Source organism: Ascaphus truei, chromosome 22, assembly GCF_040206685.1.
Source record: "Ascaphus truei isolate aAscTru1 chromosome 22, aAscTru1.hap1, whole genome shotgun sequence".
NCBI classification, from domain to species: Eukaryota; Metazoa; Chordata; class Amphibia; order Anura; family Ascaphidae; genus Ascaphus; species Ascaphus truei.
The window spans coordinates 10,331,278-10,358,340 of NC_134504.1; the positions used below are offsets into that span (position 1 = coordinate 10,331,278).

General features: G+C 43.2%; 2 protein-coding genes across 7 annotated transcripts in view; both read right to left on the reverse strand.

Annotated features, from left to right (window-relative positions):
* Positions 1-1,498: 1,498 nt before the first annotated feature.
* LOC142472766 (sterile alpha motif domain-containing protein 9-like) lies at positions 1,499-19,104 on the reverse strand. 6 transcript variants are annotated; one of them, XM_075579935.1, is made up of 5 exons: positions 18,876-19,033; positions 18,349-18,496; positions 14,533-14,694; positions 10,519-10,561; positions 1,499-8,689 (listed from the first exon to the last, which is right to left on the reverse strand). In XM_075579935.1, the coding sequence occupies exons 4-5, from the start codon at positions 10,520-10,522 to the stop codon at positions 3,981-3,983; spliced, it is 4,713 nt and encodes a 1,570-aa protein (XP_075436050.1). In that variant the 5' UTR covers positions 10,523-10,561; positions 14,533-14,694; positions 18,349-18,496; positions 18,876-19,033; the 3' UTR covers positions 1,499-3,980. The 6 variants fall into 6 exon arrangements, 5 of the variants coding, with proteins under 5 accessions (XP_075436050.1, XP_075436049.1, XP_075436052.1 ...); XM_075579934.1 differs by having other exon boundaries at positions 18,349-19,033; XM_075579937.1 differs by lacking the exons at positions 14,533-14,694; positions 18,349-18,496; positions 18,876-19,033 and adding exons at positions 11,829-11,898; positions 12,383-13,293.
* Positions 19,105-23,565: 4,461 nt separating this feature from the next.
* The window catches only part of ERN1 (endoplasmic reticulum to nucleus signaling 1), a 54,375-nt gene continuing 50,877 nt past the window's right edge, over positions 23,566-27,063 (reverse strand). Inside the window, exon 22 of the mRNA XM_075579940.1 lies at positions 23,566-26,018. Within this exon, the coding sequence (XP_075436055.1) occupies positions 25,797-26,018 (222 nt within the window). The 3' untranslated portion in view covers positions 23,566-25,796. The remainder of the gene's footprint in view (positions 26,019-27,063) is intronic.

Genomic DNA, 27,063 nt, shown 5'->3' on the forward strand with positions numbered 1-27,063 from the left:
GCCACGGCCACCTCACCGCGCCTCACAGGCCCCGCGCTGCCGTCCTCCCCCTCCCTACAGCTGCGGCTGCCACGGCCGCCTCACCGCGCCTCACACCTGCTGCCTCCGGGGATAGCATGAAGGGGGGAGGCATGAGGGGGGGGGGGAAGAGATGCAGGGGGGGGGAAGATAACACACCCAACCCACCCACTCACCCACCCAGTCACCCACCCACCCAGTCACTCAGTCAAGTCACCCACCAACCCAGTCACTCAGTCACCCACCCAGTCACTCAACCCAGTCACCCACCCACCCAGTCACTCAGTCAAGTCACTCAGTCACCCACCCAGTCACTCAGTCACCCACCCAGTCACTCAACCCAGTCACCCACCCACCCAGTCACTCACCCACCCACCCAGTCACTCAGTCACCCACCCACCCAGTCACTCAGTCAAAGGTCACTCAGTCACCCAGTCACCCACCCAGTCACTCAGTCACCCACTCAGTCACCCACCCAGTCACTCACCCACCCAGTCACCCACCCAGTCACTCACCCACCCTGTCACTCACCCACCCAGTCACCCTCCCACTCACCCACTCAGTCAAGTCACTCACCCACCCACTGAGCTCTGAAGGGGGGGGAATTGGACATGTGAGAGGGGGGGGGGAATGGAGGTGTGAAGGGGGGGGGCGGAGCTGTGAACGGGGGGAGGGGGGAACCCAGCTATTAACACGGGGGCCACATTCATGTGCAGGGGGGCCCCGATTGCTGTTAACGGGGGAGAAAGGAGAAGGGGGGGAGAGAGAGAGGGGGAGCAAAGAAAAAAAGAGAGGGAGGGGGAGCGGGAGAATTCAATGCCGGGCAACGCCGTGTATATCAGCTAGTTACTAATATAAACTAGATGTGAGGGACAATTAGTGAGGTAAAAATCTGAGGGGGCAGTTACTGAGGTAAAATAGATATGAGGGGGCAGTTACTCAGGTAAATTAGACATGAGGGGTAATTACAGAGGTAAAAAGGTAGGGGCAATTATTGAGGTACAATAGATATGGGGGCAGTTACTGATATGAGGGGCAATTACTGAGGCAAAATAGATGTGACGCAATTACTGAGGTGGAATAGATATGAGGGGGCAGCTGCTGAGGTAAAATAAATGTGAGGGGCAATTACTGAGGTAAAATACAGATGTGACCAAACTCGCTGTTTTCGGCGCCGTAGCCGAAACTCCGGAAACACGCAGGGCTGGGGGGGAGGTGGCGACAGCGTGGTGGGAGCGGTCCTTTCCTTTCAATGTGTCCTCCCGCTGTGTTAATACTCCCAGGCCGCAACCGGTGCGGTCACGGGACTACGCGCGATCGCGGCGCTGGGAACAGCGAGCGTGGTCACGTCTGTACATGCGGGAGGCAGTTATTGCGGTGAAATAGATGCGAGGTGAAATATTAACGAGGGGGTGGGGGGGCAATTACCGAGGTAAACTATATGCGAGGGTCAAGAAAAAGAGAGACAGAAAGGCGCATCGAGGAGCAAGGATATTTAATAAAAACCCACAAGGGGTTAACAATAACACTTAAAACCCGGTGTCGATGGCAAAATAAATGAATACACAATGCAAAAAATATATATAACACAATAGTAAACTTACAATTGTCCTAAATGGAGAGTGGCGCCGGAGAGGTCCGGTTGTCAGCTGGGTGCAGTAGATGGCGCGGGTCTGGACCCAAAATAAATGGCTGTCAGTGCAGCAGAAGAGGACCAAAGATGCACAGTTCTGTGGGGAAGATCATGTGACCAAGCAGTCACTAGATGGAATTGGTGCACTGCTAGAGAGAGGGCAGGGCTCAAACAGGGGTTTCAGAAGAGGAAGGGGGTGTGACTTTGTAAATGGTTGCTATACAAACAAAACCTGCTTGTTATATTATAATACATTAACTACATTAAGTATTTTCTCACAGTACAGAACTGATTTATTAATAAAAACCACATGTAGGGATATTGCTGGGTCTGCAACTATAAACCTCTTTATCACACTTTGTATAGTATCCATTCCCATGAAAAGGAAAATAATCTGCTCAACTGATATTCAGTATTACAAAAACGACAACCAGAAAGATAATTTAGACAAAGATAACTAGTTAATACTTCAAATTATGTGCAGATTGCTGAAAAATACTGTGAAAGCGGGTAAAAAAATACAATGATTAAGGTTCAAATTCAGAATAACAAGTGAGATTTTATTGCATACGAGTGTACACAAGGAGGCTCAGAATAAGCTCCCCTGACCATGCAGCAAATAACATACCCTTTGTATACACGGCTGAGAGATAATACACGCCCCTAGACGGGCTGGCTTAGAAGCTACCGATGCCTAACCAACATTACAATGTAAAAACTCATGCATACTCATTTCTAATACATTTATACATGGTAACCTTTACTCCATATTTTTGCTTACGCTTGGGGCTGGTGATTTCTTGTCAAAGCAATTATCACATTCCTAAATCTGCGGCCACGCTGGCGCTGACCGCGCTCATGCTTAGAGAGCGGTGACGTCACCAGCTCTCCAAGCATGAGCGCCGGGTGTCCTGAGTAAGCGCTGTAAAATGACCAGACATTCACTTGCCTGCTCTTCCCTCACTGTGGTTAACATCTTGATTGTTGGGACTCTGGCACTGCGCAATTATATCAAGTCCGTATAACAGGATCAATGTCCTGCTGTGTTAACCAAAAAATAGCACGATCCCTGCTTCATCTGATCTGCAGCACTGCTAGATTTATTTATTTATAAAATGTGTTACCAGGAAGTAATACATTGAGAGTTACCTCTCGTTTTCAAGTATGTCCTGGGCACATAACAGAGTTTTATACCTATTCAAGTCAAACAAGCTGGTCACGATTGTCTGATCATCGCTGTGTCTGTAGCTTTGATCTCGGTACTTAGAATACAGCCCACGCTACATTTGTTATGCTGTTCCAACACGTTTTTTCTACTTTATTATCTATTAAAAGGTGACGTTTTAAACACTCTTTTCTATACATGGCACTCACCTCCACCTCATCTCCCCATAGTCATGAACATCTGTTTAGCCACCAGCAAGGTATACACATGTTATAAATTACATACTACAGGCATACCCCGCATTAACGTACGCAATGGGACCGGAGCATGTATGTAAAGCGAAAATGTACTTAAAGTGAAGCAGTACCTTTTCCCCACTTATCGATGCATGTGCTGTACTGCAATCGTCATATACGTGCATAACTGATGTAAATAACGTGTGTGTAACAGGCTCTATAGTCTCCCCGCTTGCACACAGCTTCGATACAGGTAGGGAGCTGGTATTCCTGTTCAGGACGTGCTGACAGGCGCATGCGCGAGCTGCCGTTTGCCTATTGGGCGATATGTCCTTACTCGCGAGTGTACTTAAAGTGAGTGTCCTGAAACCGGGGTATGCCTGTACTCTGTCAATAGTGGTTGTGCACACAGCACAGGCCCTTTCTCCCCCCTGTGGGGGTTCACTTTTTTATTTCTGAACGAGTCACACAAGATATTGCAGTATGATATGAGAGGTTTATTAATCTATTGTATATTGACAAGAATTGTTAAATATATGACAAATATATAATCATTTGCACAATGTAAACTAATCACTTTAGGGAACGTCGTGTGATTATTGCTAATTTTTTCGAGGAAGATCGTGTTCTGGAGCGGTGAAGGCGATTGGAATGAAAGTGGAGTCTCCATCAAGACTATGCGATTGCTACCTCGTGATCTTCTGGTACCGAAAAAAGGTTAATTAGTTCCAGAATTGCCTTCTTTTTTATCCTAAATATGCAAGCTTTATACTAGCAAGGACATGGCCATTTGCAAGCATTACATATGCATTGTAATGGTAAGCTACACATTTCCGCATACAATTAGGACATTGCTTTAACATTTAAAAAGGTATAGTTCAAGTAAAAAATGTACTTTCAATATGAACATTTGCAGCGCCAGCAGATTTTATTTTTGTACCTGTATATTGTACGCAACAAGTCCAATATATGAAAATCCCAGGTAAAATGTGACATTTTCATTTCCATGAGGCACTGACGAATTGTTTAAAGGCACTATTTCAATCTTTTGTTTTTTGCAGTGTCCATGTGCGTAAAGCCTTCCATTTTCTGTCCATCCAAGAACTGTTTTTAACAGCCTATGTACACTGTCCATTTCCCACACATCTCCACTCTCCCACCTCAATCTCCGTTCATTTAAAGGACCTCCAATCTGCTTTTCAATTTTACTTCTATACATGATCTTTTGAAGTCCATTGCCCTGTCCAAGAAAGAAAAGTACATTTGATCTTTTTTTCCTTACTGCAACATTTTTAATTCTTATTTCATGCAGTCTTTTCGCGGTTTGAAGTGAAGAGGTTAAAATATTGTCTTTATTTGTATTTGGCTCTTTGTCAACCTTGTCATCAGGCCAGTAAAGCAGAAAAATCAAAAGATAGGCACTTGGAGGAAATGTTTTTCGTTGGTTTAGAAATCTCTTGCTAAGTTCACGTACTTTCTGAAAGGATAAAATTTTTGCAGAACCAGGACACACACACCCTAATGCTATATGGCACATTATGTAGTTGATGAGATCAGTGTCATCAAACCGTTCTTGTGTAATATCTTGTGGATAAAGATCTATTATTTTTTCCAGTTTTATCGATGATCTGTCATCTCTTGAATCGGACAGCAGAGAAAGAATTGTTGTTGTACTCCCACCACCAAGTTTGTAAATGTTCATCTTTCGAACCAATTCATTTTCAGGTCCTAAATTATTGTATGACGTTAAGAGCGCTGAACTGAAAAACTTTGCAAATACCTCTGTTTTTCTCAATAACCATTTTCTTGGACTGTTTACAGATTCTTCTATTTGGGTGGTTTGCTCTCCAGTGTCAATTTTATCACTCTGAAAGTAACCTACATCATCGGCAATCCACTCCAGGGCATTGTAAATATTGTTGTACAACCCTTTTAAATGGCCATGAAGCTTATACCAAGGTTTTTCGATTTCCTCAGGTATATAGTCTGACAAAAGGTAGCGTAAAAGCTCTGTACTCTCTCCTTCTTTGTTTTTCAGAAATATGTCCCGTGATGAAAGCATTTGTAATAAACGGCACCCAACATCTACTTCTCCAAAGTACCCAGAGTTATTCATACTGTCCATCTCAGACTTGGCAGCTTTTTCTGCTGCTCTGAAACACTCCATGGATTTAATCCCAATTTCAATCAATTGTATAACTTCTGCAGGAGTAAGGTCATTTTTCTTTTTGTCCATTATGGTACTAAGCCATTTTTTGTACACTTGACCTTCTGTATCCAAAATAAATGAATCATGTGGCAAATGTAATTTAGCAGTTTCTGCCCATTTCTTTGCATCTTCAAACTTTTCATATTTATAATGCAGCCTAGCAAGCTGTTGTGCAAAGAATGGATCTTTATCAAAACGTTCATAAGCAGCTTCTAAAAGCTTAATGGCTTTCCCTGTGTCCTTTTCAACTTCACACACATGTTCAATAAGCGGTGAAAAAAAGCTGTCTACATTATCGCCCCTGCTTTTTCTATGACGTCGTAAAAACAAGTCTCGAAGGAACTTTATAAACTCATCTCGGCCAAATCTGTGCTGGAGAAGAACTTTTTCCTCGAGAAGATCCATAGCAATTTGACTTTGAGGACGTGTTCCTGAGAGTTGGGTTAAAACTTCCTTTGCAACCAAGGGATGAATAATATGAATGGAGGATATCCAAGTGGTAGTTTCTCTCAACTCCATGAATATAAGATTTGCCTGCTCACTTAAGCAACTTTTGAAATTAAACTGCCTTAACCTGCTTTGCTGATCTTTTGTATGTGTTCCAAGGCCTAAGAATGCCTCACAATGCGATACAGAAACATGAGAATTTTGAACATAGCAATTCAGTAATGCAACATACCTCATCAATCGAGTTACATGTGCCGAGTGGTCAATGCCGTGCATGACATGCTGAACAAAGTTTGTCACATACTGTTCATTAAATTCTCGACTCATTAAAACAAATGTGATAATAAAATCAGAGCATGGAAACTCTTTCTCAAGTTCTTCAGCCTTGGCGGCAAATAGTTTTTTTTCTTTTCCACTTAGCTGGTGAGTGATTGGAACAGTTTCAAGTGGGGAAGCTTTGCAAAGATGTTCTGGGGCATTTGATCGTTTACAGCTCAGGAGGATGAAACATGGTCGTTTTGAATAATTAAATTTTTTATATACCATAGCATCACCTAAATCATGCCTCAAATCATCAAGATACTCTTCTTCACAGTCTTCAACAAGGAGAAGAACTGGTAGACATACGTTCGCATTTTCTTCCTCATATTCTCTCAATTTAACAGCATGCTCACAGACTGTTGAGACAGAGCATGATGACTTCACTATAGCACACCTGAACTCTCTCTTATTTTTCCAAAGAACTTGTCGTGCTACAGTGCTTCCTCCACTACCTGGGTGATGAGCTATTTTTATTCTAGCGGCCGGAAGTTGGACTGTGTTTTCATGTAAAATTCCATTTAAAAGGTCTTGAACCTCTCTACATGCGTCACGCTCGATAAAGTCTCCACATTTCTTTTCGTCTGCAAGCCAAAAATGTTTCCAGCTGATTTTGCCACCACGATAAAAAGTACCTTCGATTTCCTTTACTTCTTCTTTGGTCAAAAGATCTAGATTTTGATTGTTACATTCATTTACACATAGTATCTCAAGTGAATGCATTCTTTCTTCTGCAGGTGTTTCCAGAATGCACACTCCCTTTGAGGAAACCGGCAGATTCCTACTAGAGTTTGCCGAAGGGAACATATTCTGAACAGTGGCATCGATGTGACTTAACTGCACGCCAACGATACTCCTCTGCTCAAGCGTTTCCATGTTACAAGAAGCTTGTGCCAGGCTGGCCCATTTTTCATAATGTTCCTTGCTCTCTGCAATACAAATGATGTCATCCATACCATTAATTTCCGAATAGAATTCATGAAAAGCATCCACAATGGGTTTTTCCACTGGTGAAAACAATAGGAAAATAACAACAAAGCTCCCTTTTGGAAAAATGTAATCGCAGATTAAAGAAACGGTCTTCTTTAGATATTTCTTTTTGGTCCTGATCCAAGTATTTTCATCACATGGCGCATCTCCCCCCCTAAAATTGCTGCGCCCATTGCAAAATATCCAGCTGGTTTGATCAAACAAGCCAAGGTGCTTCTTAAGTTCACTTACGCTCATTCCACTTTCATTGGAATAGCTCATCAATGAATGAATATTTCTTGCATGGTGTACTTCGTACTTTGAACATAGTCCCGTCTCGTCAGAATCTGCGTCAAAATCAAAAACGCAAAAAATATTTAAGCGCATTAGAAAGTCGAGATTCTTTAGATGGTTGTTTTCACATTTGTTTGTCACAAGTATGTACCACAGGGTGTCGTCCATATATTTCTTACCCCCAGTTAGTGGTAAAAGTTTCCGTCTCAAATTTTCAGGGGCTTTGATATCACAAACGGTTCTCGACTCCGCCTTTTCCCTCTGTAAATCTACGCCCTGAAGGCCCTGAATAAATGCAACATTATCCTCCTCTTTGACCGGTTCTGATTTTGCTCCCACTCTTTGATAAAATGCCTTCTTTTCAAGGTTAATTTTATTGGTTTTTTCATTAAACTTTGGTAAACTCACCTGAAACACCTTTCCTTTTACGAAACTTGAATGTGACTCGATGTCAACTTCAACAACAAATCTTTGTTCCCCAGATTCCCTCTCAATCACTTCAATAAATTTAGGGGGGCGAATACAAGATCTTGCAGCAGCCTGCTCTGGTTGATTAAAGCTTTTTTCAATGTGATCTAATGCATCAACATACCAATCTTTGTCACTTACTGGAATCCCATCTATTTGTCCATGTTGCCATTTTTTGTTGTTAACACTGTCCCTGACGCCAAAATGTATTGTACCATTTGTTCGCACATTCATGCAGGCAGCACCAAATCGAATAACCTCATAAGCAAATTTTGCCTGGAGCCTGGTTCTATCCAGTGTTGCCGCAATATCAAATGATTTGTACTCATGGCAGGGGGTAATTAGATCTATTATCCCTGTTTCTGGTGAAAGGACTTGGTTTTTCACATATCTAAAGTTAATATTCTCTTTATCAAATGGTCGGAAATGACTGGTAGCCAACGGCCCTGCTAGATTTTGTGGTGTATTTTCTCCCGTGTCACAATCGGTTACATCTCCTCGCTTCTTTTCATTCAGCTGAATATTTGCCGGAGAATTTGACTTTGTTTTCTGGGTAGTGTTTTGTGAGTCACCTAAATTAGTAGCTGTAGTTTCCAAAGTTTTGGGAGGGTCCATAACAGCTTTTGTTGAAACCGTGTCTTCATCAACAACGTTTTGCTGTGACTGACCGGCCTGTGTATTATCTAAGGCTGGACCAGCTGTAGTGGTCTTTTCTTCTGAGAGCAGTTCATCTCTCTTTTTGATTATTAATTGGATTGGCCCTTGTTTCAGGCCAAGATTTTTCAAAAACATTTCATCAATTCCTTTTAACACGGGTCCAGATACTTCCTCGTCAAACAGTTTATCAACGTATTCCTTCTTAATTCGTATCGAATGCAACCAGTCACTAACATGGCTTTCAGTCCAGTCATCCAAGGGTATTGCTTTGTAATCTAAAACACATAAATATAGGTTCTTTAAAAATATATATGTTATTCATTTGTACAAGATAAACTGCAAATAGACACACACATAAAGGAATAAGAAAATCAATACACAAACGTCAATTAAGATTTTTGGTCTTAAACAGCCAGAGCGGCTGCTATGGACAATACAGAATACGGTACAGAACAGATGGTTTCCATTTTCGCCATGGTAATCTTTTAATTTGCATAGTAAACAAGGAAGTTCAATTTAATCTCAGCATGAGAGAGGTGATGGATTTGGCAAATTATGCCTACTAAAAAAAAAATAGAGGATGTAATAATATGTAATAACCTTGCCATCATTTTATGAAGCAGAACACAACGTTTATGCCGATATCTCCAGCAGTTATCATTTGGAAACAAATATCCAGACTTAAAATTACTTGGTGTCTTTTACCAAATACAGACTATATTATTTTGTGTAAATCTTCAAAAAGATATAGCGGTTTGTCCAACACTCATATTTTTATCCCATCACTTTTTGGAAACTAATCAGCAGTCTATTAATTTGTCTCCGACAAATCAATACAAATTACTAGCTAGTCCATATTACCCTTTTAGATATCATTTGAGATTTATGGAACCGTTACATAGAGGTTGCGTTTGAAATGAGGTTGTGGCTGAAATAAATGCCCTTTTCCGTCACAATTTATTTTACAAGTTGGATTAATCCAAATGGACAGATAAACTACTGGAAAGGTATTAAAGCTAAGGTTCAAGCTGTCATTAAAAAAAAAAAGTAATTAAATATGTACATCAATACAATCTTCACACTGACGAGTAATTAGCTAAGTTGCTGATCGATCCGTTCTCCTGTAATCGATCGCTGAAATTTGGCTGGGGGTTCACTAAATGCATCTTGTGTCCTCTTCTGCTGCATTGACAGCCAAAGTTCTGTGAGGAAGATCATGTGACCAGGCAGGCACTAGATTCAATTGAGACAAACAATGGTGCTGATATTTCCTAATACTGTAAATAAGGTTATAGGATATTAATTATAGGGAATGGGTCCCTTATAATGTATAAAGTTATATGATGCACAATTCAGCTAGCGCTCTAATCTGAGGTTACAAAAAGTGTACAATATACTATAAATTTAGGGTATAATTCTCCCAATATTATGAAACCTCAATAATCATATATAAAACAATAGAGTCCAGAGTTCAGTCAGTATATGAGAAATGCTGCTTCTTTGAACGGATCCAACCCTCGGGTCCGGATAAGAACTGTAGAAACAAAAGAAAAGAAAAAAGCACAAAACCCATAGTGCAGTATGATCAGGTTTATATAGAGATTACCGTATTTCTCTATATAAACCTAATCATACTGCACTATGGGTTTTGCGCTTTTTTCTTTTCTTTTGTTACTAGATTCAATTGGTTCACTGCTAGAGAGGGCAGGGCTCAAAAATGTGATGCTATTTCAGAAGGGGAAGGGGATGGGACTTTGCTATAGGAACAAAAATGTTTGTTACATTAGAATACATACAAATTCTTATATTTAATTTTTTTTAATGCTACAAGTATTTTCACATAGTACAGAACTAATTTTTTTATAAAAAAAAAATACATTTAGGATATTGCTTGAACTGCAGCTTTAAGAATATTGTGGTTAAGTAAACCCTTCTAAAATTGTATAGATGTGCAAATAATTGGGTGCTGCACTATTGCTATATTTTTTGGGAGGCATAGGAATATTAAAAGACATAAGACGTTCACCCTGCGTATCAACCAAATATAGGCTTTAAAATAAATAATAAATAGTAAACTAGCTCTCATAAAATCTTAGTCACTTACCCATTTTTGCACAGCCGGTGTTAATTCGGTGTTAATTCGGAATCTGTAGGAGGGGAAAACATGTTCAGTGAAATTAAATCTGGAAATCTGATTGGCTGGTGAAAGCAATAATTGTAGAAGCTTGATTTAGTTTCCTACGCATAGAAAAGGACTAGTCTCATATCAGTGAGGCATCAATGTTACACTCTACACCAGTCCCGAGGGCACTCAACCTGGGTCCCGAGGGCATCCCTAAAGGGATCCCGTGCAATTTGCTTGTCAGAAACCTACCCGGCGGGGGAGACACGCAAGTTAGGCCCAGCAGGAAGTCACACCCGACTTCCTGTATCTGCCGCCCTGGTGGGCCCTGCTGCATCACCAGCTGGGTACAGACGAGAGGATGTGAGTAAAAACAAGGTGTGGGGGGGGGAGGGAAGTTGTGTGTGTGAGCAAAAACGGGGGGGGGGAGCAGCTGTATTAGTAAAAATGGAGAGAGGATTGGGATTCTGCAGAATTTCACAATATAATTATAGGATACTGTAATGAAAATGGTGGGGAATATTACGTATTTTAAGCAATCTGCTGCTTCAGGGCTTAATATGGTTACCGCTTGTCTTAAAAATGCAATATATTGGAGGGGACTTCCGGTGACGTCAACCGGAATGGTCGGATAGAGGGAGCTTCCAGGACCCTCATAGCCTAAACGTTCAGAAGCTAATTTCCCCCACAGCTTTCTCACGCTACACAAGGAAACCACGTAGCTAAACCTCCCATGTCTAACAAAATGAAAAAGCCGCCTAGTCAGGGTGTCTCACGATATTTCTCGCCGCCGCAACACGAATCGGGCACGGCCGCTGGAGAGCAAGATGGTGTCGGGTCGCACGCTTCAACAAACAAAGTCCGAGATCGGACAATTGGAGGCTTGGATGCGGAGGGCGAAATCACACGCACTTATCTAGAACAGCTCCTCACAGCAATGCATGAAAAGCTGCATCAGTCTCTACAGCTGGATCTGAAAGCTGCTGTTGCCAAACTGAAGGAGGAAATAAATGGCCTCTCCCTGAGGACAACAGAATTGGAAGCCAAACTAGATGAAGCCCTACAACTACAGATGGCGGCGGATGATAAAATCCTGCGCCTGGGTCAGGAGATTAATTATCTTATGGAGGGTCTTGAGGATAAAGAAAACCGAGACCGTAGACAAAACTTGAGGATTCGCAATATCCCGGAAACGGTTCTCCCTGACCTCCTTCGGCCCCATCTAATAATAACATTTTAACACCATATGCAAGGATTTAGAGGAAAAAGAGCTTGAAATTGATCCGGCTCACCGGGCGTTGTGTCCTATGTCAGACGACCCGAAACGCAGGGGAGATGTTATCATACGGCTTCATACTTATTCTGCCAAGGAAAGGATAATTGGAGCCTGCAGAGAGAAGAATTTCATCTACTTCCAGAATGAACCTCTGCAAATATTTAATGATTTGCCCAGGGTGACTATTGGAAGACGTCGTGAATTTAGACCTCTGACCCCGCTTCTACGGGAAAACGGGGTGCTCTATAGATGGGGAACCCCGTTTAGACTTATTGTGATTAAAAACGGGAAACATCTCTCTGTCAAACATCCAGACGAGATAGATCAATTCGCTCGTGCGTTGGGTCTGATGCCTCCACCCCCCCTCCCCCCAGAATAGAGAACCACCAAGGGCCCAAAGAACGGAGCATGGTGCTGGACTGATCAGGGCCTCAGAGAGGCTGGCAGGGCAAAGTGCCCAAAGATCTGAGAGGCTAACTTTATCTAACTTTCTCGCCGATATTCAATCAGATCTAGCTTCCCGCTGATAACCGGATCTGAAGAGAGAGGGACCGACCCCGCTCCACTCACCTGACAAAAGATGGCTGCCCCACTGAGGATTCGGATCCTGAGGCCTGTACGTCTGGACGCGAGGAGGCAAACCAGCAATGGAGTCGATCCTTGGGATACCGGCTTTCTCCATGGGGTGGGATGTGTGGGTGCAGGGGTTGTGTGAGGGTTGTGGTGGGGACCGAGGGATGTGTCTGTGGTTGAGACCCAGAGAGGCTTCTAGGGGTGTATTTTGTGTTCCCCATGGGTGGCGCTGAGGGACTCGGGTGTTGGGTCTGTTTCGTTGGACGGCATATACCTGCGGCTTGGGACTGGGACAGTTCTCTGGATGAAACCCGGATGCGAGGCCCCACTCAGCAGAATTTTCAGGTCTGATCGGTACTTTCCAGTTATTGTTTTGTTAAAAATATTGAGCGGGCTGAATCCGACCTCGTGTAGTCGGAAGGGAGTTGAACTTTGGATGGCCAAGAGCCCCACTAGTGGGGAGTTAGAATAGCTAGATATATTATGTTACTGTTATAATTTGAATTCTCTGTATGTTGAGTACGGGTCTGATGTGGGGCGGACGTGGGCTAGACGCGATCTATGCTTGTTCTCTGAGCGCATTCACTCAGCCCCTGCCCTATAGGTGATATTGATATTCCCCCAAACCCCGTTATTTATTATATTGAGCGGGTCGTCCTGATTCTTGGTTCTCGGATGAGAGAAAAATACTAGGAGGTCAAGAGCCCCCCCCCCCACCTTAAGGAGGGAATTTATATTGATCAGCCCCGGATTCTTTATTTAGACGGTCCCCATAAGTTTCCTTGTTATGTTGATTCAAGAGTCTGACTCCTTGTAGTGTTTAGAAGTGCCATAAAAATGTTTTGTAGTAGTGTGAAAAGGTTTGAACTGTTTAAGATTTTCCCCTTAGATGAGAGGTTAATCTCTCCCCCCCCCCCGTCCCTTTGTCTCCCCCTGTACCCTATCCCCCCTCTCCCATGCCCCCCTCACCCCCCCGTGATATAATATTCTTCTAGAAGACACATTTTGGTGCTCACGAACCCCCCAATACATTTAGAAGTGTTTTTCCATCAGCATTTTACTCCTCATTCAGCAGCAAGAAACGAGAGGTGGCGATTTTGATCCAACAGGGGATCCCCTTTAATGCAGAAAAAGTTGTCACTGACCCAGAGGGTAGATTTCTTGTATGGTTCACTTTCTGGCTCAGCAATTGCTCTAATCAATCTGTATTCGCCAAATGAGAACCAGGCGGAATTTCTGATATCAGTTCTAGAAACAATTGAACCCAATTTTTTTTGTCCTCTGATTGTAGGGGGAGACCTGAATATGGCGTCTAATCCCGAAGTAGATAGATCTTCTACCCCAGGTCAGATGCACACAGCTCAGGTTTTAAAAACAGGGAAAAAATTCAGGGGTATAATAAAGGATTTCTCGCTGATAGATGTATGGAGGGCACAATATCAGGGCCAGAGGGACTATACATTCTATTCTTCTCCTCACCAAACTTACACACGAATAGACAATTTTTAGTTACAAAACATATTCTGCAGGCCTCTTTAAAATCTGATATTGGACCCATCACCTGGTCAGACCATGCGCCTTATTAACCTGACCCTCACCCTACCATTTGTAAAAACTAACTCCTTTCACTGGAGATTAAATGATTCAGTTTTGAACCATCTGGAAATAGAGAACAAAATTAAACAGGCCCTAAAGGAATATTTGAATCTCAATAAAGGCTCAGTCTCATCTCCGGCAATGCGTTGGGAAGCCCATAAGGCTACAATTAGGGTCATTTTATCTCCATAGCATTCTACAGAAAAAAGGCCAAATTGAAAATATATAAAGAACTAACAGATAAAGTTACGAATCTGGAACAACTGCATAAAGCAAACCCATAAAAAAAAATATATATATAAAGCCTTGGGCGCTGCCAGATCAGAGTTGAGACAGATACAGCTAGATGTTGAGAAGGCCCTGAAATGGACTAATCAACGATATTAAGACAAGGGTAACAAAGCGGATAAACTTTTAGCCAATAAACTAAAGGGGGTGGGCGAGGTCACATACAACGGCGATTAAGGATAATGGTCAGTCCAGGATGGGCTCAGTCTGTCAGACCGTGTCAGGGTGCTGGGTCAGTGCAGGCCGGGCTCAGTCTCTCAGACCTGGTCAGGTGCTGGGTCGGTGCAGGCTGGGCTCAGTCTCTCAGACCTGGTCAGGTGCTGGGTCGGTGCAGGCTGGGCTCAGTCTCTCAGACCTGGTCAGGTGCTGGGTCGGTGCAGGCTGGGTGTGTATATGCAGATAGAATGATGATGGGCGCCAGGAAGCTGTACAAACAAGAGCTTTATTCACAGCCGTTCATAATGGTCTACCTTCAAAGACAGACTTCACTTCAGATTTAACTGGTGGAAAAAATCCCTTAATTTTATATTCAGATAGACACTAATTATATTTAAATAATCCGTAAAATTGTTGCTTGTTTCCATTAGTATTGATTAGATTGACAATCTCCTGCATAGCATCAATAATGCCGTAGCTCGGGTGGACCCATGTTGGGGAACAGACACTATTCTCTAGGATCATTATGCCGTTACTGTGTACGGCGTTCCTTGTCCATATATATCGGATCGGTAGTGTGCTAAGGACCTTCCGGTGGGACAGGACCAATTAGGCTTCAGGAGCTACTACTCTTGGGAACCCCTGCTGAGCACACGCTTACTCCTCTTCCCACATGAGAACAATCTTGGGCCATTACTATGGGCGTCAACTATATAGGGCATATTTTTTACCTGAAAACAATAAATGGTGACAGGACATGTTTGTATGTATGTCTTTATTTATATAGCGCCATTAATGTACATAGCGCTTCACAGCAGTAAATACATGTGACAATCATATAAATAACAAATAATATAAATAACAGGTCATGGGAAGAAGTGCTTCAGGCATAAAAGTGACATTTAGGAAAAGGAGTCCCTGTTCTGAAGAGCTTACAATCTAATTGGTAGGTAGGAAGAACGTACAGAGACAGTAGGAGGGCGTGCTGGTAAGTGTGTCTGCAAGGGGCCAAGGTTTATGTATGAGGTGTAAATTATCGGCCATAGAGCTACTCATATGCTTCCTTAAGCAGGTGCGTTTTAAGATGGGCCTTAAAGGTGGATAGAGAGGGTGCTAGTCGGACATTGCGGGGAAGGGCATTCCAGAGGTTTGGGGCAGTCAGTGAGAAAAGTTTAAGGTGGGAGAGGGCTTTAGATAAAAAGGGGGGACATTCTTAATACACATAACTATACACTTAAACATATACACAGGACTCACAGTGAGGCCCTCTAACGGTAACTCCAAGGAATCTGCTTCTAGAACATTGGGTGGAGTTATATATACCGTTCTATCTCCCTTTGTGTACCTCAGTGGTCACAAGAAATCCAATGTCATGATTTGGAGGGGCAATACCAGAGTGATCCCACCCGGTTAACCAATTAAGGCAATTAACCCCTTTATTACCTTAATAGCCCCAAGAGAGAGGGAGGGCTACATGTATTGGAGGCACTTTAAAGGGTTAGGGGGCATATACTGTTCATAAACAAAGGCTGCAGTTATTGCTCTTTTTAGTACAAATTGTAGGACAGTAAACTGCATTTACCAGTTAATTTTATATTCAGGGCAATATTTCTCAACTCTTAGCCTATGTTACATAGTTATAGCTACATAGTTACATAGTAGATGAGGTTGAAAAACAAGACATACGTCCGTCAAGTTCAACCTACGCTAAATTAAGACAGACACTTTACCCTAGATCCGTACTTACAGTATATTGATCCAGAGGAAGGCAAACAGAAACCCCAGTGACACATTATCTAATGATGTCTCATAAAGGGAAAATAAATTCCATTCTGATTCCAAGAATTGGTAATCAGATTACTCCCTGGATCAACATCCTTCCCATGTTTTCTTATTGGGTATATCCCTGTATACCTTTCTTTTCTAAAAAGACATCCAACCTTTTTTTGAAGATATCTATGGTATCTGCCATCACAGTCTCCTTGGGTAATGAATCCCACATTGTAACTGCCCTTACTGTAAAGAGACATTTGCTTTATTGCTGGTGAAATCTCCTTTCCTCCAACCTTAAGGCAGGGGTGCCTGCTCTCTCTCCCCCTCCCCCCCCCCCCCCCCACCTGGTGTCCGGTGTCTTCTGACGTCACGACGCGCCGCATCACTTTTCCCCCCAGCTAAATTAAAGGGATAATGCCAATCAGGTGTTTAAATAATTAGGTATGTCTCAGGTGAGAGTTTGGGAGGCCCTACTCTATAAAAGATCAGAAACGTGAGTTTGGTCTTCACCGTACAGGTGTGTGGAAACACGTCATGCCACAATCAAAAGAAATCTGAGGACCTCAGAAAAGCAGTTATTGATGCTCATCAGTCTAGGAAGGGTTACAAAACTATCTCTAAGGATTTGGGGCTGTCAGATAGAGTCTACAAATGGAGAAAATGTAAGACCACAGTGACGCTACCCAGGCGCAGTCGTCCTACCAAAATCTCTCCAAGAACAAATCCGCAAATCATCCAGGAAGTCACAAAGAACTCCAGAGTAACATCCAAGGATCTGCAGGCCACTCTCGCCTTGGCTAATGTAAGCGTTTATGACTCAACAAAAGAAAAAGACTGAACAACAATGGTGCTCATGGAAGGATTGCCAGGAGGAAACCATTGCTGCCCTTCTGAAGTTCACCAAAGAGCACATAGATGATCCAAAGGCACTGTTCTTTGGACAGACAAGTCAAAGGTAGAACTTTTTTGCCTTAATGAGAAATGTTATGTTTGGCAAAAACCAAAATGGAGTTTGAACAGAAGAACCTCATCCAACCGTCCAGCATGGTGGTGGAAGTGTAATGGTTGGGGCTGCTTTGCTGACTCAGGACGGCTTGCCATTGTATCAGAACGTTCTAGAGGAGAATGTCAAGCCATTTGTCCTTCAGCTGAAGCGAAAGTGGGTCATGCAGCAAGACAATTATCCCTCAAAACCGATGTTAGGCTTCATTCCTGGTGGCTGCGATGGTGTGCGGCACGTACGCCATCGCAGCCACCAGGGATGAAGCCCAACATCGGTTTTGAGGGATCATTGTCTTGCTGCATGACCCACATTCGCTTCAGCTCAAGGACCAGTCGGCGTGTGTGTGATGCACGACCGCCTTTGCCAAAAGACAAGATTTTTGTTTTTGGCGCGGCGGCTGAGCAGTGGCCACATCACGGTGGCGGTTGAGCCAATGAGGGCGAACCAGCCGCGTGATGTCATGGCCGCGGCCCCGCCACCCCATCGCGAGTTGCCTGGAGTCCGTCAGATCGCTCTGCTACAGGGAACGAGCGCTGCCAGGCACCGCGTCGCACGCACTGGGGCAGTAGCCTTTTTAGAGACTGACCAGCAGTTACAGGAAACGCTTAGGTGAAGTCCTTGTTGCTCAAGGGGGCGCCACCAGGTACTGAATCCAAAGGTTCACATACTTTTTCACACATGGAAATTGAACGTTTAATCATTTGTGGATAAATATTGAAAAAGTGATTGTGTCATTTGTTTGATCAGGTTATCTTTATCTATTATTAGGACTTAGATTAAGATCTAATAACCTTTTAGGTTTGAAATGTGAAAAATCCTAAGGGGTTCACAAACTTTTTTTTTTTGCCAATGTATAGATAAAGTGACAAAAATCCTGCACCGTGTGTGTGTGTGAATACATACAACAACAACAAAAAAATACTACGATTTTCAGAAATCAGTGGGTGCTGAAACTATGGGGAGAAATGGGCAACGGGGCGCCTCTCCTCTGCAGAATGCAGGCTCATGCTGCTGCTAAGGACAGATAATGCCAGGCCAACCCTACAGTGAGTGAGGATTCCAGCATGAAGGGGAGAGTGACCATGTAACAGCCACTAAAATAAACACAACATGTGTATGGAACAGGAATCCTGTGACAATCTCTTACCTGGGCTGCTAGGAAATCAGTCAGTCTGAAGATATTGGGGTGTCCCAGCTTCCTATATCCAGACCAGTCTGCCAGAGCTCAGGGTGAGGGGGGTACTACTGCATGCTGATAAATGTTTATCTCCGCTGAACCGGACTGGCACTGCCCTCTGCATGAGAATGGGGTATCAGTGCCACTGCCCCCTGCAGGAGAATGGGGTATAAGTGGCACTTCCCACTGCAGGAGAATGGGGTATCAGTGGCACTGTCCACTGCAGGAGAATGGGGTATCAGTGGCACTGCCCACTGCAGGAGAATGGGGTATCAGTGGCACTGCCCCCTGCAGGAGAATGGGGTATCAGTGGCACTGCCCCCTGCAGGAGAATGGGGTATCAGTGGCACTGCCCACTGCAGGAGAATGGGGTATCAGTGGCACTGCCCACTGCAGGAGAATGGGGTATCAGTGGCAATGATCCCCTGCAGGAGAATGGGGTATCAGTGGCAATGCCCCCTGCATGAGAATCGGGTATCAGTGGCAATATTACTAACCTAGGCGTAGTCTCACTGAGCTCCGGAGAGAGACAGGCATTCAGCAGGATGTGCAGCGGTGGGTCCGAGGCCCCTCCCTTCCCCTATCTCAGTTTCAGTTTCCCGGTCTCCATGTAATAGGGCGTGGGCAGAGAGCAAAGATCAGTGCGGCCGGGGACGTGAAGTCTGGAAACTAGGCGGGCGGGAGCAAAATCACACACTGTTTTGTATTTATGACAAATAATCCCAATGCCAACCAGTTGCGTTATAAACATGCAGCACATACAGTACATATGCAGCACAAACACATACAGTACATATACAGTACAAACACATACAGTACATATACAGCACAAACACATACAGTACATATACAGTACAAACACATACAGTACATATACAGCACAAACACATACAGTACATATACAGCACATACACATACAGAACATTATTATGAGCTAAAGTCATTTGGCTTCTGATGTACAATGTAAAAAAGGAATTTAAACAAAAAGGCACAATAAAGACATTGCAATGATTGTTTATAGTGCTAACCTATATCCCCCCTACATACTGCAGGCACATGTGGTGAATGATAGTCACAATAGCTGCCTTTTAACACCTGCAGCGCTGGAGCAACACGTTGCCCTTCTGGCACTGCAGGGGTTAAAGTAATATTTAATGTTGGGGGGGGGGGGGGGAATTAGGGCTACCCCCTAGAAAATGAACATGTTGCTCTGTATAATTACACAAAGTATCTATTACAGTGCACAGCCGCAGTGTGTAAACATTGTAACATGAGGTTCGTTTTATCTCCCATATCTCTGCTTTATCCAGTCCCCTTTCCTAACTGGTTCTGTGACAGGCAGGGTCTGTGCATAATTACCTTAGAAATGTGGGGTAGCAAACCAGCCTGATTGTCATTTACAGTCCCAGCCGTAAATCATAGCAAAGGAAAATGTTATTTTTTTTTGGATTTATATATACAATACATCATCTATAAGTTTGAAAGGTGACAAATCACAAGGCAGCACCTCCTATGACCGAAGTGTACTAATGGCAGTGACATGGTTAAGGGGTAAGTCCTTCCTAGGGGCAAAGTGTACCAATGGGCAGTGACATGGTTAAGGGGTAAGTCCCTCCTAGGAGCAAAGTGTACCAATGGGCAGTGACATGGTTAAGGGGTCAGTCCCTCCTAGGGGCAAAGTGTACCAATGGCAGTGACATGGTTAAGGGGGTCAATCTCAAGTTTTTTGTTTTGTTTTTTTAACCAAAATGTGACATACATATGTAACAAGACTAATTTCCCTCCCACATACCAATAGAATGTGGGAGGAGTAAGAGGAGGTACTCCTCACTTACAGTGCGTAGCACAGGCCTGCACAACACGCGGCCCGCCTCCACTCATTGTGCGGCCCGCGGTGGCTTTCCCCGTCCTCCCTCCTGAGCCCGCTTGCCCCCTCTCCCGCGAGCCGCTTCTCCCCCCCCTCCTGGCCGCGAGCCCGAGGGGGGTGGGGGGTGGGATGTGTGTGGTGTGCAGGGGGGTATTGTGTGTTTGATGTGGAGGGGGAGTATTGTGTGTGGGTGAGGGGGACAGATGGGGGTATGAGAGACAGATGGGGAGTATAGCAAAGGTTGATAGTGAGCGGTTCTGGGGGATATGAGGATGATGATGAGGTGTTGGAGGAGAGATGATGATGATGATGACTGATTTTACCCGTGCGGCCCAAATTTTTTTTTCCTTGGAGCAGTTCGGCCGTTCTCGCTTTACGAGTTGTGCAGGCCTGGCGTAGCACATCAGAGTGCAGGAGGAACAACCATCCACCACCATAAGGTCCAAAGAACTGGAGCACAAAATGGTTCCTTTAGCACTTCAATAGAAAACAGGCTACTTTATTATAGGAACGGTTCCCTGCTAGAAAACAGGTCGTTTCGGGCAGCACAGCACAGGCCCTTTTGTTCTTGATGTGGTTTAGATAAATGGGCTGTGACGCTTAAACCATCAACCTTATTTTTACCATAAAGAAAATGTCTAGAATAATATATATAAAAAAATGTGACACCGAGAGATGCCCCAAGAGTTTCCATACAATTCAATGAGCATACTGCCTCAGAATGCCTGGGCGTCACAGAAAGAAGAATGGACAGTTAGTCTGGCTATATCTGTATACAGTATATGTAGAAAGAGAGGGGGGGGGTGTATATCTCAGTGTATCCATAGTAAAACAGCTTTCACACTTTTAGGCTGTGCACGCGCAGTATGGACGCTCCAATTCATTTACATTATCGCGCAGCTCGCACGCGCACAGCATGGATGCGGCCTTAATGGGAAGTGTGGCGCCCGTTGCGATCTGTATATATGCATTTTACAATGATTTTTGACGTTAGTTTGTAAACATGGCGAGATGAAAAGTTTGATTTCCTATGCCCTTTTTTTTTGTGCGATGTCAGTGTGTGTTCAACAAGTCCTCGCACAGCCAGAGTCCCCTCGCTGTCCTCCACCCCTGGTCTTTATTGGTGTATTGGGATAAAGAAAAAACACGTGTGCAACAGAACAAATTAAACATACAAAAAAGCGCTCCCCCTAATAATAAACACCTGTGGGGTGACCGTGCCTAAGGTACTGTGAAAACAATAGATACAATGAAATCTACAGTGAGAACACCCAAGCTTTATATTACAATGAAGTGTCAGTGATAACATCAGGCGCTGGATTATATTACATCAGCAAAGGTATAAACCGAAAAATGGATTGTAAAGCCAATCCTCCAACAGAATTGGCCGTCTAAGGGTCACACAAGCAAGTCTTCCCAAAACCTGCTATAAAGAATATGCCAACAAAGAGAACCAAGTCCCTGGTGCCAAGACAACAATACCTGTCCCAAGATCTGATCAGAAACCAGTCCTTGTTGGTAGTACACTCAGCCGAAAACCAGTCCTGATTTGTTGAATGAGAACACAGTGTCCACGGATGCTGCAAGCTCCACCCTACGCGTTTCGTTGGGGTACCCCTGCAGAAGTGACACAGCCCGTCACAAAATGCGTAGGGTGGGGCTTGTAACGTCCGTGGACACGGTGTTTGAGTTCAGGCATTGCAGGGACGTAATTAGGGGAGGAGTCAGCTCGAGTCGCGACTGTGAGGAGAGAGGCGGAAGACGCCAAAACCAGCTGCAAGACGCCGTGCTCACACTTGTGCTGCGGATGGCAGTCCAATATTCTGCAACGGCACATAACACTATGTGAGTGTACAAACGTTGGTCTTCTGCAGGCAATAAATGTTTTAAACTGTACTATGCACTTGTATTCAATCTTGGGCATACAGTACGTTACCTGTTTTGAGACTGCGCTGGATTCAAAGACACAGCTGCACCATTGATGCGCTCACCGAATTGGCGGAAAGAGGCACTGTGCTGCTTTTGATTCGCTGGCTTGTTGTAAGTAGGAAATTGTATTGTGCAGCGTGTTTTAAAGTAGAGAAATACTGCGAAATGGTCTGTTCTCTCTGTATTCCTTACAGGAATACCAACTTCTGAAGCAACTGAAAAGATTCTCATTCAACGAATCAGGACTGGTTTTCAGCAACACACAGAGCGTACTACCAACAAGGACTGGTTTCTGATCATATGTTGGGACTGGTATTGTTATCTTAGCGTCAGGGACTTGGTTCTCTTTGTTGGCATAAAGAAAAACACTTGATTGACAAAACTCCACCATCCAGAGACCACAAAAGAAAGGAATATGAGCCCAATTTCAAAATAAACAAAGAATCTAAATATTTGCTTTTAGCATAGTTACATTTATTTAAGGAAGCCAAGTAGATAGCACAATTTGTTTTTAATTGTACTATTACCAGTAATAGTGAGCTTTATAATGGCACATTTTCCATTTTCTAGGAGCGTTGCCAAACCGTGACGGCTACTTTAACCTCCAAAACAGCGCACATTTGAGGAATAAGGCACAAAACAAGTGGGTTACCTCTGATAATTTAATGTCACAATACGAGATAGTTTGATGAACTTGTAAAAATGCCTCGAGACGGAAGGGGTTAAAAAGAAAAAAAAAACATTTCCAGATAAACAACATTTTTAAGGGCGCACCAGTAACTACAGCAATGCAAACGAACAACACAAACAGGCTATTTCCACTTATACATACAGCATTAACTTTCTTTTCCAGTTATAACCTTGCCATGTACAGCACAAGCTGCAGTAAAGACATTTAGTAATGCTCCGTCCCTTTAAACCCTTCAGTACACGAGGGGCCTGCCATGTATTGCCACGCAGTGCCTAGCGGGCGCTCGCGCACTGAATGGGTTAAATGTATGATATTGCCGGTTATGGGGGGGAAAGAAGTTGATACAAATAAAACATTTGAATAAATACATTTGTAAGAAATCCTTAACGCAAAACGTACAGTATTCGTACCAGGATTGTAAAATAGATCGTTAATGCTTATATTTTTGTAGTATTACACACACATACACCTTTGCAAAATTAAATCTAAAATAAACTAGTACAGATACAGGCTCGGACTTGGCCACCGGATGTCTGGGACAAAACCTGGGGTCAGTATACTCAGTGTTTGTATGTGCGGATGTTAGTCAGTATGCAGTTACATGTTAACACATGTATGAGCCTCTGTATGCGTGAGTGGAAGGCGTTCTCTTTGCCATTATGGCCCTACAATCTTTTCCCCATGGACCTTGACACCCCAATTTGACACTGATCAGATACCTTTATTTTCTCCATGGGAGTCAGGAGAAAGCCACATTGGATATATACACATACATACATACACAAAACATTTGGTGCTGCATTTTATATAGTGTGTATGTAGTCTGCTTTCCCCTTCCATCTCACCGTCCCCTATACAACTTCATCTCATACCAGCGCTCCCCAAATCTGGAGCATTTTACGGTCCCGACCAATGTGGGTTGACATATGTGACATTCTCCACACATTTGTGATATATCCCTACCCTCCAGCAAACAAGGAGATGATGATGTAAAGGCTTACGGGAGTGGGGCAGTGAAGAGATATTTTAATCACCCCAAAAACATGAAGACACAGACCATATTCCCAACCTCTGCGGAGGCAAAACCGGATTCAACAACTATCCCTTCAGCATTAAAAAATATAAAAATATTATTATTATTAACCGTTTTAAAAAGTGGCTCGTTTAAAAAATAATCCTCATCCCCACAAGCATACAACCCCAATCTACTTCTACAAAGCATACAAGCCTTGCATCATATAAAAAAAAAATCTGTGATCCAATACTTTCATTCTTACTACAATACTCAAGCCCATGTTTAGAGATGCAGCACTGCCAGTTAAATACTTCATATAGGAAAATATGTTTTATACCCATATAGAGTGGGAAAGGACTCAAAAGGGTTATATCTGACCAAAAGGTGTTCCCAATTCCTCCACTTCTCCAAAAAGATCTTTTAAATTGAATAACAGATTGTATTTTCCACAATAATTAACCACTGTGGCACAAACAGACATTACAAAAGATATTACATGGTCTATTGCTGGGGTGGGCCAACTCCAGTCTTCAAGGGCCACCAACAGGGCGGATATCCCTGCTTCAGCACAGGTGGCTCAATCAGTGGTGTGCTGAAGCTGGGATATCCTTAAAACCTGACCTGTTGGTGGCCCTTGAGGACGGGAGTTGGTCAATCCTGGTCTGTTGTATGAATAATCTGTTAGCGGATACATTTGATCGTAGGTAGTATTATTGAGTATAACCTTTTTGTTGACGAGGGATGAAAGAGCGACCTATTTTTTTTCTTTTCTCAAAAGGGTCTTTTCCTTTGTGATCCTAAACTGCGGCAAAAACGTGTTCCTCCAGAATTCATACGCCTCAATCCCACCGATATATTTTTTCACAATAGCAAATATTTTTCATAAAAACTGCATTAGTCTCTTATTAAATATAAAGATATTTGTTGAACCTACTGTTTTAGAATAAAAAGATTGGTGAGGCAAGCATCAAACAGAGATACTATTTGAAAATATTAGCTGATTAATTCTACGGCGCTGGTAAGGTTTCCAATATTAATATCTCCAGACTTGTATTCTTAATGGTTACTCATGATGCCAAAGATAGCTAAAACAAATCAACTGACAGTTAATATTGGATCTCATTTAAAAGCCAATTCAGCCAGGGCTCGAGTAAAGTTTGTAGTGTGAAAACTCACGACTGTTGCAAGCCCTTAAACATCATAGTGTGGACTGCACTGTAGATGCAAAGGATTCTGGGTAAAGTAGGCAAATGATTGCGCACCAAAAAACCTATACCCAGAAACCATAGAATAAGTCTGTTTCTAATACAGTGAGATCGTGACAGATAGTAAAAGCCTCATTCGGTTTGACCTGACTAAAATGGTATACGTATTTATGAATCTGTGCAATTAAAAAACACTTGGTGATGCTAAAATGCCTCAGAAAACATGGATCTTTAGAAGAAAGATTACATCCCATTAAAGCTTTGATTTCTTTGCGTATTCCCTTTAGGGTCACGGTGTCACTGACCTGTTTCCTGCTAGAGGGGACTGTCCATTGCAGTCCTCTCTGGCAACACATGGATTAATGGGAACTGAATCACACAATGGCAGCAGTCAGCAATGTCTTTTAAGCTGTGAAACCGTGAAGCTATCTCCCTTCAGAAGCCGACTGTCAAAACCGTAAAGAATGTTCTAGTGCAACAGATTTCAAAACCAAGTCACTTATCCTCCAGCCGTGCTGTAAAAATCCAACGGCAAAACAATACTCTCAGTACTTCAGGATCCAGGCTGCTTTGTAGTGCCTCTCTTATAATGAATACGGGCAGTCTAAGGCACGTGGATGCTTTGTCTTTTTGCTCAAGGCCCAGCCTATGCAGACCAGCTCCCAGAGGATCAGGACGCAGTGCGTGGTTTGTAAAACTCCATTCTCACTCTCAAGCAACATCCGGAGACACAGGCACAGTGCAGGGTCCCTGCTCAGAAGGCTCCTGGTAATAGTAAGGCTGGAATAGTCTCTCTCGGCTGCAAGTCTGCATGGCAAGGTAGGTGTGCAGCAAAAGGTTGGGGAACCGGGATGTAAAGTAGCACACAAAGTCATCGGGGACGGTCCCCAAAGTCTCCTGCACTTCTGGTGGCAGCTCTCTGTAGTGGTGTTTCTGCAAATAAACAGGTAGAACCAAGTGAATTCATGTTGCTGATACACTGTGGCTGGTGATTTGAGTGGTGGATAGCTCTTCAACTGGCGTCCGACACAGGGCCATGCTTCGGCCCTTGGACTCTGCTCCTGCTAATTAGTACTAGTTGCGTAGGCAGATAAGTGCAGTTGAATTTCACATGTAAGACAAGGTTTATGGTACAGATGCTTACAAAATGGTTTTTAAATGTATCTTAAATATTACAATAAGTTTGTGGCCCTTCCGACTCCTAAACATGTTCTGGCTTAGCCCCCTTGATGAACTAGTTGAAAAGCCCGGATGTTCTGCAATAGGAGCAGAGTCTGAGCCTCAGAAAAGAAGCAGGTGTTGGTGTACACACTTCGGCATGTTAAAGGGTGAAATGACAATGAATGCATTCGAATTTCAGGAAACCAAATCTTCGCAAGTAACGAAATGTTGCAGAAATTCCCCGTGCATACTGGCTGAGCTCGTCGGAACAGATTAGTATTATTTTGTGGTCATTAGCAGAAAAAAAAAAAGGAACTTGCCCGGCCAGTGAGGAATACTTGAAAATGCTAAATGGCAGATTTAAAAAAATAAATAAACAGTATCTTCCCCCTACAGTAATTTGTAGTAGGGCCCATTACTGGGAAACTGGCAAAGACTTGGATGATGGATTTTCTGAGATCTCACTACAATTGGGACCATCACAGTTGGATGAATAAGGCCTACTAAGTCCGTTTTGTGCTGTTAAAGCTGCAGACCAAGCAGTATCCTACATGTGTGGGTTTCTTAATAAATCAGTTCTGTGCTATGATCAAATACTTGTAGCATTTTTAACCAGCTCTAAATTAAAATTTTAATTTATTATAATGTAACAAGCATTTTTTGTTTCTATAGCAACCATTTACAAAAGTCACATCCCCTTACTCTTCTGAAACAGGCTCTGGCACACCCCTTTTTTGAACCCTTCCCTTCTCTCTAGCAGTGCACCAATTGTATCTAGTGACTGCCTGGTCACATGATCTTCCCCACAGAACTTTGC